Source organism: Rattus norvegicus, chromosome 4, assembly GCF_036323735.1.
Source record: "Rattus norvegicus strain BN/NHsdMcwi chromosome 4, GRCr8, whole genome shotgun sequence".
NCBI classification, from domain to species: domain Eukaryota; kingdom Metazoa; phylum Chordata; class Mammalia; order Rodentia; family Muridae; genus Rattus; species Rattus norvegicus.
Genome location: NC_086022.1, coordinates 8,817,424 through 8,836,037, shown reverse-complemented (window position 1 = coordinate 8,836,037; position 18,614 = coordinate 8,817,424). Strand labels below are relative to the sequence as shown.

Below are 18,614 nucleotides of genomic sequence, written 5' to 3'. Positions count from 1 at the left end.
AGCAAGCATGGTGGTGTGAGTCAGCACAAGGAAAGTGGCGGGTGAGTGAGTGGTGACCTTACCGCCAGTCTCAGCTGACAGAAGAACAGACTCTGAAATACATTTTAACCCAAAGCACTAATTCCTCCCAGTGTGGAATTAAAAGGACTCAAGGCACCCATGGGGTCCACCAGACTGTGTTAATGGACACAGCCCAGCCCAGTGCCTGCTCACCTGAACTCACCCCATTTATTGCCCAGCCTCCCGCCATGTTCTGGACTGAGCCCCTCAATCCCAACATCCTTGTCATCAAACTCCTCTCTTCCCACTTTCTCTTCTTTTTCTTTTCCTCCCCTTCTTCCTCTTCTCTTTTCTACTCTCCTCTCAGTCTTCTCCCTCCCCCTCCCCTTCTCTCCCTGCTTCTTCTCTCCTGAAGATGACATCAATGTCATCCTAGCCCAGTCAATCATTCTAGAATCTGTTATTCTCCTGAATGTTCAGGCACTCCGTCTCCATAAAAATCATTGTAAAGTATGGAAACAGTACCTTGTTCTTCACTCAGTTGGGAGGGGGATAGGGGGTATGGGAGCGTCTCATCTAAGACAGCCCAGTCTGTAGGTCCACAGGGTATCCAGAAGCATGGTGTCAGGCAATAGACTAGCAGAAGAGGATTCTGAATTTCCCGAGAAGCTCTAGAACACTTAACACTGACTTTACCTCATTGGAAGGAAAGTTTTGGATCCCACGAGAGATTCTTTGCAGATGTCTGAGGCATCTTCCCCTTCCCTGAGAAATGTGCTATCTGATGTTTTTAATAGCATTGTCTCCCAATGAGGGCGAGGCTCTGAGCTGCAGTATTGATCTTGTCACTTTGGGGAACAGTTTGATATTTAGGGTTATAAATAGCATTTTCATTGCTCTGTTACCATGTTCAAGACTCATTTGACAGCTCCGACAAAGAATATAATTTTCTTATCAAATATGAAGATGTACACTTTTCCTGAGGCCTGAACTCAGGATTCTCAAGTTATATTGACACATACTAAAGAAACAGCTTTGCTGTGAAGCCATCATAATTCAGAAGGGCTGCAATGCTTCTCTCCTGTAAGAGGAAATAGGGCACTCACTGAGTTGATAATCCAATCACTGGTGAATGGGCCAAGCCTTATCTCTAGTCCAGCCACAGGGACATAGGTCTTGCGACAATCTGATGAGGAAATGCCATACTCACTGCTGTGGCACAGTGGCAGACCAAATCGAGGGCCACACTGCCATGGGGCTATAAGGAGCAGGGCTGAGACTGGAACAGTCACCCAATTCCTCTGCAGGGCTGTGCTGGACACTAACCACAGACCAACTTACAGGAGTATCTCTTTGACTCAAGCAGCATAAAATTGTACTCTTCTCATAAGCAACTCACACTCCTCCTGGAAGAGGTGCATATCTCTGTGAGGTCAGACCAGTTTGCAGAATAGAAATATCAGGTCTAGCCAAAACTTTTTCCCTTTGGAAAATTATATTTGTTTGTTGTTTATGTAAGTGTGTGTGCCACACTGTGATGCTTCTACAATATGGTTCCCAGAGATCAAATCAAGTTTTCGGATCTTGGCACCTGGTGAGCCATCACACAAGTTCTAGCCTGACGTTTGCCAGCAGGTCAGGAAGGTTTCAAATTTGTGCTTTACTACCTTCACTTCAGGCAGGGCTTGAGGTCATTTTGTGAGGGCCAGCTTAGAAGGCATACCATTTCCTAATTGGAATGAAAGCCCTGAGGTTTTTTTTTTTTTTTCAGAAAAACCAGGACACTCCACTAGAGGTATGCCTGTCTAAAGCCACTGGGCTGAATTTTCTCTTCAGACATGTGCGTGCTGTGGTGTGGAAGCCCTGAGAGTTCCATACAGGTTTGTCTTGTGATCTTTAAAAGATCACAAGTTATCCTCTAGCATTTCCCTTCTGTGTGTAGCTAAGTTTCTGCGCCTTGGCCTAACTCTTGTCTCTGAGTCCCGCTGTGGCAAGGGTGCCCTAAACAAGAATGGACAATGGCAACTAAGATCTCCACTTTCTGTCTATTCCTCAGCCAAGGCAAGATGGCAGAGGACTAAATACCAGAATGTGACAAATTCCTGTCCCCCGCAGCATCTTGACTCTGGAGCACATGATGATGTTGGGACATGACTAGCTGATCTCTTTCCTGGTGACTTCCTTACTGTACATACTGTAAGGATAACCCAGGATGCACAACCAAAGGACCTGATCCATTTATAACCAGCATAGCTCTATTCCATCAAGTCTCTCTAACTGTTTATTATAATGGTGAGTCCTCCAGGAGATGAACAATGATAGTTGCTTACCTGCTGTTGCTATATTTTGAGCATGACAGGTGGGGAGTCTGACCTTGCCATTCATTAGATGTGAACTGGGTCTGATATATGTGCTGAGAAAGTCCATGAGGTACAGTGAACTTCAGGCCAGAAGGCTGTGATGGAAAGGATTCCACATGCCAACAAGAGGCCAGCTCATCCTCACTTCCTTCACCTGCATTTTAACTGACCAAGGGTTTACGGGGCTTCCACAAAATCAAGCCACAGTTTCCTAGCAGAGACTCATGAACCCCCAATCCTCACTAAGGACAGCGGATTGCTGCTCAGGGAGAGTCAGTTTTATATAGGAATATGGCACCTAGTAGATTGACCCTACTTCAGTGGTTGATTCCACCCTCCTGAGCATGTGGGCAGCATTAATAGGACTTAGGTGAGGGGTCTGGGAGGCGAGAGTGCATCTGGGAGGAGTTAAAGGAGCAGAGGATAGACATGATTAAGGTGAAACTCTGAAAGAATGGAAAATATATTAAAACCACACTCATGGGGTTGGGGATTTAGCTCAATGGTAGAGCGCTTGCCTAGCAAGTGCAAAAGTGCAAGGCCCTGGGTTCGGTCCCCAGCTCCGAAGGGGAAAAAAAAAAACCACAGTCATATGTGTGCCTAATAAAAAATGAAATAAAACAGAAGATATTAAGAAAACCTCAGTCATCTTGTTTTAAGTTTTCAAAAGTAAATTTTCCCCAAAGTGGATCTGTCTGAACCAACTGTCGGAAGAACCATTTGTCTGTCTAGCATAGAATCAGGATGCTCCCTGCTCTCCCAAGGCTTGCCCCACACTCCTGCCGAGTATGTTCTTTTTGCTGTTCACAGAAGACTGGGTTCCTTGGGGCTGTAAATTGGAGTTCGCATGTGTGATTATTAGGTTTCTTTGGCTCAGCAGGGGAGAATGCAGGGTGATAGAGCTGCGATGGGGGCTATTTGAGGGCTCAGCAGTCACCTGGTCTTTGAGTGTCGATGAGATGTTCAATCAGGTAAAGCCGGTTACTGTCAAGCCTGGTTGCCTGAGTTCAATCCCCAGGACCCACATGGTGGGAGGAAGAAGCGACTCCTCAAAATTTTCTTCTGACTGACAGACAAAGGCTGAGGGATGCAAGCACAAACAGGCGTTCACAACAAATAAACAAATGTGGTGAAATTTTTTCAAGAAAATTTTGTAACTGAAAACATATTAATTAGTATATATTAAATAAAAATGCAGGGCATGGACCTAGTCATAGCCCGGGGACTGCAGAAGAAATGCTGACCAAAGGAAAAACAGATCAAGAGAGGACCCAGCAGAGCAACAAAGAAAAGAAATGGAAAATTACAATGGGTTATGAAGGGTCATACTCAAGTAGGGAAAGATACATATTAGGTGAGTCTGAAACAGACAGAAGAAAAAAATAGCTAAAATACTAACTTTAGACCCCATGCCCATAATAAAAAAATCAGCGAAAATCAAATATAACAAGAAATCCTCCAAAGTAGTCTGAGAAAGAATATTACATGCAAGGAAACACTGCTCCAGTCGCAATGAGACTTCTCAGTAGAAAATGCTAGAGAAATTTTTAGAGAGCTGAAAAATAGGGAAATAAAAACAGGTAGAAAGATTTTTCTTTAAGATAAAATAGTATTTTCAAATAAATGAAAACTGACATTTTGATCCATTCAACCTGTGGGATAGGACACATGGAACAAAGTTTCACATAAAAGAAAAGTAATACTCAAACCATGTCCAAGATAAACTTGAGGTCTTAAGTAATTATAAATAAACAAATAAATAGAAAATATTGTGTATTTGTGTATTCATGTACTTAACCTCCCTTTTAAAATAGTTTATAGTGTAAGTAGTGAGATGTTAGCTTTGATTTTGTATAGCACTTCCCCTGTTCATTGATTATGGCCATGTTCTCCTTTAGTTCTTTAGATATAGTTATAATTTTGGCTTTAAGATATGACCTGAGATGTATGATAAGAATTACATGGAGAAGCCGAAGAGATGATGGCTCAGCAGTGAGGAGAATTTTCTGCTCTTGCAGAGGCTCGAAGTCAGATGGCTCAACTCCCTGTAACTCCAGCTCCAGGAATCTGGTCCTCTCTTCTGCCTCCATGGGTGCCAGCACTCACTGTGCTGCACACTCTCACACAGTATGGCACATGTACCCAGAATTTAAAGTAAAGTAAAATCTTTTTTAAAAAAGAGGATATGCAACTGCTTGAAACTAAATTTTTATAAATTTAATTGGAATTTGTAAGTGTCTTATTTTATGTGAATTAATACAACCCTGAATTGAGGTGAGCCTGTCCAGTATAGTTATTGAATGAACAAAGTAAATGATAGAATTCCTATAAAGATTTGAAAGGGAAATCCTAAATACAAAAATATTTGATTTGGCACAAATGGTGCAGTAACAGAGAAACAAGAAGGTGCAGGGCTGCAGGGTTGCACTTAGCATGTTGGGAATAAACTGAACTGAACACTTCTGATGGGGACTATGAAAGTTATCAGATGGAATGTTGTTTAAATACAGACACATGGGTAGAATGGAAAGATTAGGGAAGGGAAGGTGTAAGCATACAGACTGTGGAAAGCAGCTACTGCTGTATGAGTACTGGGCACCTTGGACCTGGAACAAGGGATACCAAAACCGGAGAGAAGGGCTCAACAGTTAAGACCACTGGCTGCTCTTCCAGAGGACCAGGGTTTGAGTCTCAGCACCCATGTGGTAGCTCCAACCATGGGTAAATCCAATCCCAGGGGATCACCCTCTTATGTCCTCCACAGGTACCAGGCACGTCCACAGGACACTCACATATAATGCCAGAAAAACACTTGCATGTAAAATAGAAATACATAAACTTAAATAAATAATTCCTGCTGGTTGGTGGTGGTATACACCTTTAATCTCAGCACTTGGGAGGCAGAAGCAGATGGATCTCAGTGAATTTGAGGCCAACATTGTTTACAGAGCAATTTCTAGGACAACCAGGGCTACACAGAGAAACCCTGTCTCAAAAAAGCCAACAAACAAACAAAAAATTCTAATAAGTTCTACACTCTGTGCCGCATTTGCCAGTTCTTTTTCTCTCCCTCCATCCCACCCTCCCTCTCTCCCCTCCTCCCTGTCTCATATTTTCTTCTTCCCCCCTTCTCTCCTCCTCCTCTTCCTCCTCCTCATCTTGCTCATCTCCTCCTTCTTTTAACTTATCTGGGGTTCATTTGCATTTTTCTGACTTCTTAAAGGAGGCATGTATGTTACTTTGACTACTTTCCTTTCAATATAAGCATTGAAATCTTCGTGTTTCTCCCCAAACAGTACTTTCTCAAACTCCCGGACTTCTAATGTGTTCTTTAACTGTTGTTTAGCTTTAATCATGGATTTACCTATCCCTATTCTTCTGCTTTTAAACCTTTCTTAAATATCTTGTTTTTTATATGTCTACTGTAATTATCTTATGATTAAATAACACACCCCTTTAAGACTTAATTTTTTTCTTCCTTGTTTTAATGGTTTTTGTAAAAAGAAACTGATGGAAACCAGGCTACAGTCAAACAGGAAGAGCATCCAAAGGTGGTATTGAGCTTGCTATGTCACCATGGATGACTTTAAACTCCTCATCCTCCTGCCTTGCCTCCCAAGTGCTGGGACTACCACCTGGACCACCATGCCTGTCATAAAGAATGCATACTGTTAACGTGTTAGGGGGAAGTTCTCTAAGTGCCAATCAAGTCAGGATGACTGATTGTGCCTTGTAAATTTCCTACAATCCTCCTGAAGTAGTGCTTAAGTGTTCTGTCAATTTCCATGTGTGGGATGTGAGCACCTGAGGACTTTGAAGACCTAAGCAGATCCATCACATTTTTTAGTGTGTCATGTATTTCAATGCTCTGTGCTTATATGGCTGTGTTAATTACTTTCTGTAACTAATTAATTGACTACTTTGTTACTATCAAATATCTCTTCTTGAATATAAAGATTTATTTATTCTTAGTTCCTATATATGAGTGTTGCAAAGTTTTACTCGCCTGTATATACCTGCAAGGCACGTAAACAAGAATAAATAAATGGATGGGTCTGGTGCCCACAGAAGCCAGATTCTCTAGAACTGGAATTGCATACAGTTGTGAGTTACCGTGTGAGTGCTAGGAACTGAACCCAGTTCCTCTGCAAGAGCAGCGAGTGCCCTCAACCACAGACCCAACTGTTGAGCCCCCATAATTAGGATGATTAAGCTGTAAGATCAGTTTAGACTGGCCTACAGCTTATATTAGCTACACATTGTTACAACACCCAGAAGCAACCTGAGGAAAAGGATTGCTTTGGGCTCACAGTTGCTGAGGGTCCCAGTGTGCCATGGTGGAGCAGCTTAGACCTGCAACAGTGTGTGCAGAGTCTTGGCACATTCCCATGGATGAGGAAGTAGAGAACTTTCTGGAATAGGAACCAGGGAAGAAGGGAAGTGTGTTCTGTATATGCTTTATTCTTTTAGCTTATTTATTGTGAACTTGGGATTTAAGGTCTTGAGGCTATAAATTATGTTGCCTAAGACTCACAGACAAGATTCCAGTGCCTGTTGGTTGTGGAGCTCTGGTGAGGGCAGCCATGCTTTTCCCTGCCCTGTGATAACATACCCCAGGGAAGTTTGGAGTCAGCAGATGCTGACTTCTATGGGATGTGCCCTTTAGTGTTTATAAAGACCATCCTTCAGGGCTGGAGACTTTGTTCATGCTGGTCTTGACAATGGGTGCAAGGTGAGATCTGGGCCCCAGAGAGAGACCACATGCTTCTTGGTCTTGGGTCCTGAAGTTCACTAGACCCTGACCATGACATTCATGACCATGCACAAGCACACTAGGGCTTGCAGCTGACTTCTGGTGACTCCAAAACCTTCGCAGACCTCCCAGGTTGTGCTCTCTGAAGCAGAACTTAAATCGTACTTTCTCCTGTGTCCTCTGATGGCTACCATATAGGCAGTACTCTGCTCAGGCCTATGCTTCCTTTTAGAGTAGCTGTCGTGGGAGATGGTGGATGTATATATGTGACTCCTAAGGGCTTGTGGATACCTTTGAACTGGTATTATGAGCTTTTGACAGGGGCTTGGGGGAGGCATTGTTTTTGCCTGTGAACTTGTAGAAGGAAACAAATGGACTTCTTTCCTTTTTCTGATCTTATGTGGGAACTATAAAAACGGTGTTTCTCCCTGGTTAGAAAGAAATGCCTTTCCCAAAGATGAATTCAGACAGCTTTATTTAATAGGAAACCCAGCTTGTCTGTCTTTAAATACAATCTTCCCTGGTGGCTTTTTTTCCCAGCAAGAAGAATGAATCTCTTGACTGAAAGGAGTTTGTGTCAGAACAAAGAGAGGAAGAGATCTTAGAAGAAAAAAGTCAACGGGAGGCCAGTGTTGGGTTGTGAACGAGCCAGGGAAGGTCGAATACAGGATTATGCATGGGGTTGGGGGAGGAGTCAATGCCTGAAGGCACATCAATTTCCTAATCACGTCTTCCATTCTGAAATTTGGACATTAATTAAAAATCCAGCATTGCAAGTAGGGCACATGGTTTTGCCTATAGTCCAAGCATTCAGAAGCCTACAGCAGGGGGAATCTTCATGAGTTGGAGGCCAACCTGGGCTAATAATGAGGTATAGGATAAGATCATCTTTAAAGGGAAGGAGAGAGAGGGGAAGAGAATGAAAAGGAGGGGAAGAAAAAAGTGAGGTAAACAGTTCAGTTTGTAGTGCAACATGGGAGGTCCTGAAATTTACAAGGTACAGGAGATTTTCTGGCTCCAGACAAGCAGAGCCATAATTACATATTATATGGCCAGTTTGTACCTCCATTTCTCCATTCTCGCATGGGAAGTGTCATACAAGTATATTATACATTGTGGAGAAGTCTGGTGTATACCAGGGCACTATTGCTTAATCGATGAGAATTTGGAGTGGCTAAGGGGAAGTCATTAGAATAGAACAGGGGGCAAACTGCTGCCCAGGGATCAGGCAGAAATGTCCCTAGAACCATTTAGCTCACAGGCTGTAGATGGTTTGGACATGGATGGTTTAGGGAACAAGAGGCAATGAAAATTCATGTGTGAAATGGACAGGCGGTCTTTGGAAGTGGCTGTCTCCCAGGCAGAAGTAGCAGGAGACTGTGAAGGGACATGCCAGAGGCAGTGGTGTTCAAATACTAGCTGTGAAATGGGCATCTGCTAGGGCTTGCAAGATGCACCCTAAACTTGACCTAGTATGGTAGGAGGGTTTGTTCTTGGGTAAAAATGAAGATGCCCAGTTACTAAACCTTATTGGCTATACCCTACAGAGGGGCATAGCCTCACAATGTCACATAAATGTGAATGGTGTATATGTGTGTGTGTGTGTGTTGCTGGAAAGAAAGAAAGAAAGAAAGAAAGAAAGAAAGAAAGAAAGAAAGAAAGAAAGAAAGAAAGAAAGGAAGGAAGGAAGGAAGGAAGGAAGACAGACAGACAGAAAGAAAGAAAGAACAAAAGAGAGAGAGAGAGAGAGAGAGAGAGAGAGAGAGAGAGAGAGAGAGAGAAAGCAAGCAAGCATGGTGAAGATGTAGCTGATTTGGGGAACAGGCTCATTTGTGGTGACTGGAGATAGAAGCCTCAAACCTGGTTTCCTAGGCAGGGATGCCTCTGATGCTCAGGCTTATTAGAACTGCAAATCTGCCATTATCATGAGGCCAACTGACCCTTGGTCACATCTGTTGCTGTTTTAAGCTCTCTCTGCAGACAATTCACTGTCTTATTTCCTTCCTCTGAGCAGATTGGGCCCAAAGGTAGCTGCTGTTCTAGCCACATCCACACTGTTCCTCCCCATAGCATAGGAACAAAAGCCACTGAAACTGCGCCTCATCATCTGTTGCCAAGATGTCAAAGCAGAAGGTTCGCTGGCATTTACAGATGATTATAGATCCTTACAATGTCATGAAAGATTTCCATGGGAGCCTGCAGAACATCTGCAGAAGCTGGAGGAGATTGTCTTCTTACGGTCGCCACCATGAGCAGTCAACTGAAAATCCTGTCACAGCTGCCCTCTAGACTCTCTGTCCTGGATGCAGACATTAAAAGCCTCAGCTCATGGGAAACAGGGACAGGAAAGTCACTTGGAAGTTCCCTCTCTGTTTACAAAGTGTATAACCTGATGAAATAAGAGCTAAATGAACATCAGAGTAAATATTCCTTTAATCTCTCCCATAAAGATAAGGTGGGTGAATGGCTATCAGATACACTGAACTCAAGCAGCCTGGGCAGGGAAGTTGGCATTACTGTCACCATCCTGTTCTGAGTAAACATTCTTCACCAAGGACATAGACATTACCTCAGACTTCTCTGTGCCTAGGTTGACTGTGCAAAGAAAGGGTGGAGCTGGGGCTATAACTCAGTTGGTAGAGTGCCCCCCACATGTTATCCTACCACTTAAAAGGTAGACCCATGAGGATTTGGCAATCAAAAGCAGTTTCAGATAGATAGTGAGTTCAAGACTAATCTGGGATATACGAAAGTCTGTCTCAGGGGAAATAAAGGTGAGAGGAGGACAGGAAATGTAAATGTCACTTTTATTTCCTTTGATGAAGTGATGAGAGCCATACCCAAGTGATGTGAATACATGACTTGGCCCAGCCCAGAGCATTTCCTTCTCTGTTCTAACTATCCTTAGTCCTAAGCCTGAAAACTTCTTGCCTCCATACTATCTTATCTTCCAAACTGACTGAATCAATCCAGCTCTTCTTGGCTTCTGACTGAATTGTTCTGCGTGGCCTTATACTAACTTTGGCAATATTCTAATCTCTGAATCTTTCTTACTCTCTGGCTCATTTTGTCTATACTTGTGTCTAGTTTGTTCCCTCTGTAACCTGATTCTATAAAACTGTCCCAGTAAAAGTGGCATACACACACACACACTACATCACCACCTTCTCTCTCTCTCTCTCTCTCTCTCTCTCTCTCTCTCTCTCTCTCTCTCTTGCTCTTAAGTAGCCACTCTTTCTCTGCTGTTCTTGCAAGAGTTAGGACTCGCTCTGTCAACTCTTCCTCTGATTCGTTACCTTGTGTGCCTTTCAGTTAGATGTCAACTTCAAATACTGCCGCTTCCTTCTACAAACTAACCTTATCTTCATTGTTAGGAATTAGAGGTGTGTACTAAGGACATGTCTATATTCCAGCTAGATTATAACTTTGGATGTAATCCCTTGCCAGAGCAGCCTGCTACTGGGTTAAAATTTCTTTACAGGTGGGGAGAGAAAGTTCCAGTAGGCTAGGCCCCCTTAGGAAGATCAGTCAGAGACGGAGTACCCACAAGATTCTCCACATCTCCATGGTAGTAGTAAGTGGTATGCGCTGTAGAAAGCAGGGCCCTCCTCAACTGAGGGAAGTGAGCAAAGCAACCCTTTCTATATTTACTGTCTTTGTAGATGATGAGGTCAGCAATCACAGAGGGCAAGACATGGTAGCTGGCACCCTTGGCTGCTGACTACATGCGACATCTCCAAGTTCTTACCGCTGAGCATAGAATCACTGTTCAACATGCCTTCGCTCTGACTTATTTTCACATCAAAATTTACCTTTGCCACTGCGAAATCAAACCCAAAACACCTCATTGTACTATAGATATTATTAAAGAAGAATTTATTTTCTTTATTCATGAGTTAGACTCATGATTTGAAATCTAAGAACTAAAGTCACATGCCACAGTCCATTCTGAATTTTCATAGGGAAATCATGCCATTCTGAATTTTTAAGAGATATTTAAGCGGGTAGAGCTGAGTTTCAAGGCAGTGAGCACAGTGATGGAGAACGTTTGGGCGACCTTGTTGCATGTGGCTGGGAAAGAGACACTCAATGCTGGGTCCAGCGAAGATGGAGTCAGAACTGCAAATGATGTGTATTAGGGTTGAGGTGTGGTCATCGAGCTTGAGAGCAGGAAGAAAATGGGAAGCAGTCACATTTTCAATGAATTAAAATTAAAACTCAAAGCTTCAGCGAATCAAAGAACAGAGGTCACACATTTTAATGAGTACCAGAGCAGTTGAGAGTCTGGGGTGAAATGTTTCCGAAAAAGCTAAAGGTAGAAAAATCCGGATGCTGAAAGCTAATGTGAGGGATGAGTGGATAGGGGTTGCATTTTTTAAGTGACAGGAGTTGAATAACTGTAATCCAAAGAAAAGCAACGATTAATAGAGTATATAGGCAAAGGAAGGGGTGTGAAAAGTCTATGGGAATGAGCTATTGAGCACAGGAGGTGCATTCTGGGGCTGCTAGCCTGCCCAGGTGGACTGGGCTGGTATGATGCATGATGGATGAGGTGTGTTGAGGCTGTATGCATGGCTCGCCTCCACGCCAAGCGAGAATAGCTGAAGGTCACATTCTGGAAACAGAAATCTATTTTCCTAGTGGCAGTGTACAATGTTAAAAGGTTTTATGATTATGCCAGAGCAGACAGTTAGACAATTAGCACTCTCTGAAGGTTGACAAGGCGGAGGCTATAGATGAATTATGTCCCATCAGTGTGCTGAGGAAAGGCCTGTGAATTGTTGAAATCCTGCAGGTGTGTACCACTCCCAGTACCTCTGAGAGGGACCAAAGATACAAAGCTTGGAGTAGAAAGCTAAGGGCAAGCATCTGCCATGGACACCAGGCAGCTTTATGCAGAAATACAGGGTCTCATTTTTTGTTGTCTCTGCCCTCTTTAAAGTATCCCACCTCCTCCTTTGTGTTCAGCCACTCTCCAGAACTTGTATTTGGTTGATTGGCCCAATCCAAAACAGAATGTATATGTTTCCAGAATGTCAATGCCACAGAGCTGGAATATTCTCCGAATTCCCAATAGTTTGTCACTTACAAGGTTTATTACAGAGTAAACATTTACTGTAAAAAATAAGATAAGACCAAAGGCCTGCTTCTACATCCAATTAAGTCTTTGTCATTCTTAGATTTATTTTGTTTTTAGTTATATATATATATACAAGTGTGGGGGTGCGCATGACTGTAGTTGCACATGAAGACCAAAAGATTATGTGTGTGTGTGTGTGTGTGTGTGTGTGTCTTTTAGTTAGACTTCTGTTGCTGAGAAGAGACATTATGACCGTGGCAATTCTTACAAAGGAAAACATTTAACTGAGGCTGGCTTAGAGTTTCAGAGGTTTAGTCCATTGTCATCATGGTGGGAAGCATGGCAGTGTGCAGGCAGACATGGTGCTGGAGCTAAAGCTAAGAGTTCGACATGTTGATCAGCAGTCAGCAGAAGGAGACTGTCCCACTGCGTATGGCTTGAGCATGTATAAACCCTTAAAGCCCACTCCTGCAGACACACTTCCTTCAAGAAGGCCACACTTCCTAGTAGTGGTACTCCCTATGGGCCTGTGGGGAACTACATTCAAACTACCACAGTCTCCCCTGCATCGTGTGTGTGTGTGTGTGTGTGTGTGTGTGTGTGTGTGTGTGTGTGTGTGTGTGTGTGAGAGAGAGAGAGAGAGAGAGAGAGAGAGAGAGAGAGAGAGAAGTCAAGCTTGAGTGTTGGTCTTCACCTTCTACTTTATATGAGAAAGAATCTTTCTTGTGTAGGTCAAGTGAGCTGGCCTATGGTTTCCAGGGGATTCTCCTATTTCTGCCTCCATCTCTCCACAGGCATTCTAAGTATGCATGCTACCACACTAACTTTATGTAGGTTTTAAGTCAGTCTCTCATACTTTTGGGAGAAGGCCCTTTTCTACTGAGTCATCCCCTCCGCCAGACATCCAGTAATTCGTGCCACATTGTCCTTCACACCTCTGACCATTTCTGCAGTTGCTCATCACATATGAACTAAGATTACGTTATCACCTCCTTAGCAGCTCTCTTAAGAGTTCAGGTGATGGTGGGCAGTGGTGGCCCATGCCTTTGATGCTGCATTCAGGAGGTAGAGGCAGGTGGATCTCTGAGCCTCAAGGACAGCCTGGTCTATCTACAGAGTGAGCTCCAGGACACCTAGAGTTGGGTGTGTATGTGTATGTGCATGCGAGCACCCGAGAGAGAGAGAGAGAGAGAGAGAGAGAGAGAGAGAGAGAGAGAGAGAGAGAGAGAGAGAGAATGCCCATATGCATGTACAATCCTGCTGTAGAAGGCTGCAGAGTTTATAGTACTGATTCCATGAGGATCAGGCAGGACCCTAATTGTGCCTGAGACCTAAGAGCTGACACATGGAAGACATATTCTGCTGTAGAGTCTCGTGTGGGATGATTAAAGTCTGATGACCAAAAGAGAAATCACTTCTCAATGAATTATGAGACTCAATTTATGGAATAAATTATTGGACTGGGATTTTAGAAACTCCAACAGTGGTTATAATTTATCTTGATTATAGAAAGGTTTCATGAAACACACTATGCAAATTATTGATCTGTTTCCTAAGCACACAGTGAAGGTTCGGGGCCCTCTGTGAGAGGCAGGCACCTTCGTGCTCCTAGGCACAGCGCAGCAGCCTACTGTGGCTCTGAAATGGAGACATTTCCTCCAAGATCTTGCAAGATTGTATGTGTGCATGCTTGTGTTTATATCTATACAAGTGCATGTGTGAGCAAGCTAGGTCATAGGGCAACCTTGGATGCTGGCACTATCTACCTTTTGACTGTTTGAGAATCTTACACAAGCATCTAATGCATTTTGATGAAATACACCCTCCCTTCCATCTCTTCAATTTTTCCCTCCCTCCCACCTCTTCTCCAGGGACTCTCACTGGCCTAGGATATGCCATATAGTCTGATGTTGCTAGCCAGTGAATGAACCATGGGGATCTTGATGCCTCTGCCTCTCCAGGAGTGGAATTAGGAATATGCTCCACCACATCTTGGTAGAGCTCAATGCAAGGTGTCTCCCCAGGCCTTGAATGCCTGTGGAACTGGAGCTCACCCATGCTTGTCTTTTGCAACAGCAACCACATCTTTTGAGGGCTTAGATCTTCTTTCTGGTGACTGTGCTCTGATTGCCTCATACATTTTCTATCTCCTCGGGCCCCAGTTGTGAAGGAGAAAGACCATGGACTGCTGGTAACTTGTGGTCAGAGAGTTTTAGAGTCATCCTTGCAGAAGGAACAAACATTTAGAATCTGCATTGTCAGCAGGTTGTTCTCAGTTAACCATTAAACTAAAGTGAAGCTAGCTGCTCCTTGCACACACAGGCATTTCCAGCCTATAGGATGGATGCTTCTATAGAAGCATCAGGAAGTGATCGAGCCTTCAATGACCACCCTCAAGTCAGCCTCACTCCAGGGACATGCAGAAACTGGAATATGCCGAACTTCAACATGGGACCTAAACTTCCCGTGTGGTTCTTTAGCAGAGCGTGCTCAGACAGCGCCTTGTCACAGATATCATTGAAAATCATAGACTTGACCCGCCCGCGGATCCCAGCCCGCAGCAGCTCTCTGCTCCCAGACCCGGTGAGAGAGAGACCCAACCGCCTGGTCAGGTGGGCACTCCTGAGGCTGCAGAGCGGAAGAGACCACCAACACTGCTCACCCCTGCCCACATCCCTGGCCCAAGAGGAAACTGTATAAGGCCTCTGGGCTCCCGTGGGGGAGGGCCCAGGAGCGGCAGGACCCCTGCCACAGACACCGCCGGACCCTGAAGGAAACAGACCGGATAAACAGTTCTCTGCACCCAAATCCCGTGGGAGGGAGAGCTAAACCTTCAGAGAGGCAGACAGGCCTGGGAAACCAGAAGAGACTGCTCCCTGCACACACATCTCGGACGCCAGAGGAAAAAGCCAAAGACCATCTGGAACCCTGGTGCACTGAAGCTCCCGGAAGGGGCGGCACAGGTCTTCCTGGTTGCTGCCGCTGCAGAGAGCCCCTGGGCAGCACCCCACGAGCGAACTTGAGCCTCGGGACCACAGGTAAGACCAAATTTTCTGCTGCAAGAAAGCTGCCTGGTGAGCTTGGGACACACGGAAGCAGAATTTCTCTAGAACCGGGCACGTTCTGTGTTTACCGGAAGTCCCACACCCGCGGATCCCGGCCCGCAGCAGCTCTCTGCTCCCAGACCCGGTGAGAGAGAGACCCAACCGCCTGGTCAGGTGGGCACTCCTGAGGCTGCAGAGCGGAAGAGACCACCAACACTGCTCACCCCTGCCCACATCCCTGGCCCAAGAGGAAACTGTATAAGGCCTCTGGGCTCCCGTGGGGGAGGGCCCAGGAGCGGCAGGACCCCTGCCACAGACACCGCCGGACCCTGAAGGAAACAGACCGGATAAACAGTTCTCTGCACCCAAATCCCGTGGGAGGGAGAGCTAAACCTTCAGAGAGGCAGACAGGCCTGGGAAACCAGAAGAGACTGCTCCCTGCACACACATCTCGGACGCCAGAGGAAAAAGCCAAAGACCATCTGGAACCCTGGTGCACTGAAGCTCCCGGAAGGGGCGGCACAGGTCTTCCTGGTTGCTGCCGCTGCAGAGAGCCCCTGGACAGCACCCCACAAGCAAACCTGAGCCTCGGGACCACAGGTAAGACCAAATTTTCTGCTGCAAGAAAGCTGCCTGGTGAACTCAAGACACAGGCCCACAGGAACAGCTGAAGACCTGTAGAGAGGAAAAACCACACGCCCGAAAGCAGAACACTCTGTCCCCATAACTGACTGAAGGAGAGGAAAACAGGTATACAGCACTCCTGACACACAGGCTTATAGGACAGTCTAGCCACTGTCAGAAATAGCAGAACAAAGTAACACTAGAGATAATCTGATGGCGAGAGGCAAGCGCAGGAACCCAAGCAACAGAAACCAAGACTACATGCCATCATCGGAGCCCAATTCTCCCACCAAAACAAACATGGAATATCCAAACACACCAGAAAAGCAAGATCTAGTTTCAAAATCATATTTGATCATGATGCTGGAGGACTTCAGGAAAGACCTGAACACACTTAGGGAAGCACAGGAAAACATTAATAAACAAGTAGAAGCCTACAGAGAGGAATCGCAAAAATCCCTGAAAGAATTCCAGGAAAACACAATCAAACAGTTGAAGGAATTAAAAATGGAAATAGAAGCAATCAAGAAAGAACACATGGAAACAACCCTGGATATAGAAAACCAAAAGAAGAGACAAGGAGCTGTAGATACAAGCTTCACCAACAGAATACAAGAGATGGAAGAGAGAATCTCAGGAGCAGAAGATTCCATAGAAATCATTGACTCAACTGTCAAAGATAATGTAAAGCGGAAAAAGCTACTGGTCCAAAACATACAGGAAATCCAGGACTCAATGAGAAGATCAAACCTAAGGATAATAGGTATAGAAGAGAGTGAAGACTCCCAGCTCAAAGGACCAGTAAATATCTTCAACAAAATCATAGAAGAAAACTTCCCTAACCTAAAAAAAGAGATACCCATAGACATACAGGAAGCCTACAGAACTCCAAATAGATTGGACCAGAAAAGAAACACCTCCCGTCACATAATTGTCAAAACACCAAACGCACAAAATAAAGAAAGAATATTAAAAGCAGTAAGGGAAAAAGGTCAAGTAACATATAAAGGGAGACCTATCAGAATCACACCAGACTTCTCGCCAGAAACTATGAAGGCCAGAAGATCCTGGACTGATGTTATACAGACCCTAAGAGAACACAAATGCCAGCCCAGATTACTGTATCCTGCAAAACTCTCAATTAACATAGATGGAGAAACCAAGATATTCCATGACAAAACCAAATTTACACAATATCTTTCTACAAATCCAGCACTACAAAGGATAATAAATGGTAAAGCCCAACATAAGGAGGCAAGCTATACCCTAGAAGAAGCAAGAAACTAATCGTCTTGGCAACAAAACAAAGAGAATGAAAGCACACAAACATAACCTCACATCAAATATGAATATAACGGGAAGCAATAATCACTATTCCTTAATATCTCTCAATATCAATGGCCTCAACTCCCCAATAAAAAGACATAGATTAACAAACTGGATACGCAACGAGGACCCTGCATTCTGCTGCCTACAGGAAACACACCTCAGAGACAAAGACAGACACTACCTCAGAGTGAAAGGCTGGAAAACAACTTTCCAAGCAAATGGTCAGAAGAAGCAAGCTGGAGTAGCCATTCTAATATCAAATAAAATCAATTTCCAACTAAAAGTCATCAAAAAAGATAAGGAAGGACACTTCATATTCATCAAAGGAAAAATCAACCAAGATGAACTCTCAATCCTAAATATCTATGCCCCAAATACAAGGGCACCTACATATGTAAAAGAAACCTTACTAAAGCTCAAAACACACATTGCACCTCACACAATAATAGTGGGAGATTTCAACACCCCACTCTCATCAATGGACAGATCATGGAAACAGAAATTAAACAGTGATGTAGACAGACTAAGAGAAGTCATGAGCCAAATGGACTTAACGGATATTTATAGAACATTCTATCCTAAAGCAAAAGGATATACCTTCTTCTCAGCTCCTCATGGTACTTTCTCCAAAATTGACCATATAATTGGTCAAAAAACGGGCCTCAACAGGTACAGAAAGATAGAAATAATCCCATGCGTGCTATCGGACCACCAAGGCCTAAAACTGGTCTTCAATAACAATAAGGGAAGAATGCCCACATATACGTGGAAATTGAACAATGCTCTACTCAATGATAACCTGGTCAAGGAAGAAATAAAGAAAGAAATTAAAAACTTTTTAGAATTTAATGAAAATGAAGATACAACATACTCAAAATTATGGGACACAATGAAAGCTGGGCTAAGAGGAAAACTCATAGCGCTGAGTGCCTGCAGAAAGAAACAGGAAAGAGCATATGTCAGCAGCTTGACAGCACACCTAAAAGCTCTAGAACAAAAAGAAGCAAATACACCCAGGAGGAGTAGAAGGCAGGAAATAATCAAACTCAGAGCTGAAATCAACCAAGTAGAAACAAAAAGGACCATAGAAAGAATCAACAGAACCAAAAGTTGGTTCTTTGAGAAAATCAACAAGATAGATAAACCCTTAGCCAGACTAACGAGAGGACACAGAGAGTGTGTCCAAATTAACAAAATCAGAAATGAAAAGGGAGACATAACTACAGATTCGGAGGAAATTCAAAAGATCATCAGATCTTACTATAAAAACCTATATTCAACAAAATTTGAAAATCTTCAGGAAATGGACAATTTCCTAGACAGATACCAGGTATCGAAGTTAAATCAGGAACAGATAAACCAGTTAAACAACCCCATAACTCCTAAGGAAATAGAAGCAGTCATTAAAGGTCTCCCAACCAAAA

General features: G+C 43.9%; 1 protein-coding gene across 5 annotated transcripts in view; it reads left to right on the top strand.

Moving 5' to 3' along the window:
• The window catches only part of Dpp6 (dipeptidyl peptidase like 6), a 919,475-nt gene that overhangs the window by 406,657 nt on the left and 494,204 nt on the right, over positions 1-18,614 (top strand). The window contains exon 1 of one of the 5 annotated variants that reach the window (XM_017592504.3): positions 1,535-1,880. The exons of the other annotated variants lie outside the window; for them this stretch is intronic. Within the exon in view, the coding sequence (XP_017447993.1) occupies positions 1,839-1,880 (42 nt within the window). The 5' untranslated portion in view covers positions 1,535-1,838. Of the gene's footprint in view, positions 1-1,534; positions 1,881-18,614 lie in introns of those variants that run through there. 5 annotated transcript variants of the gene reach the window in all.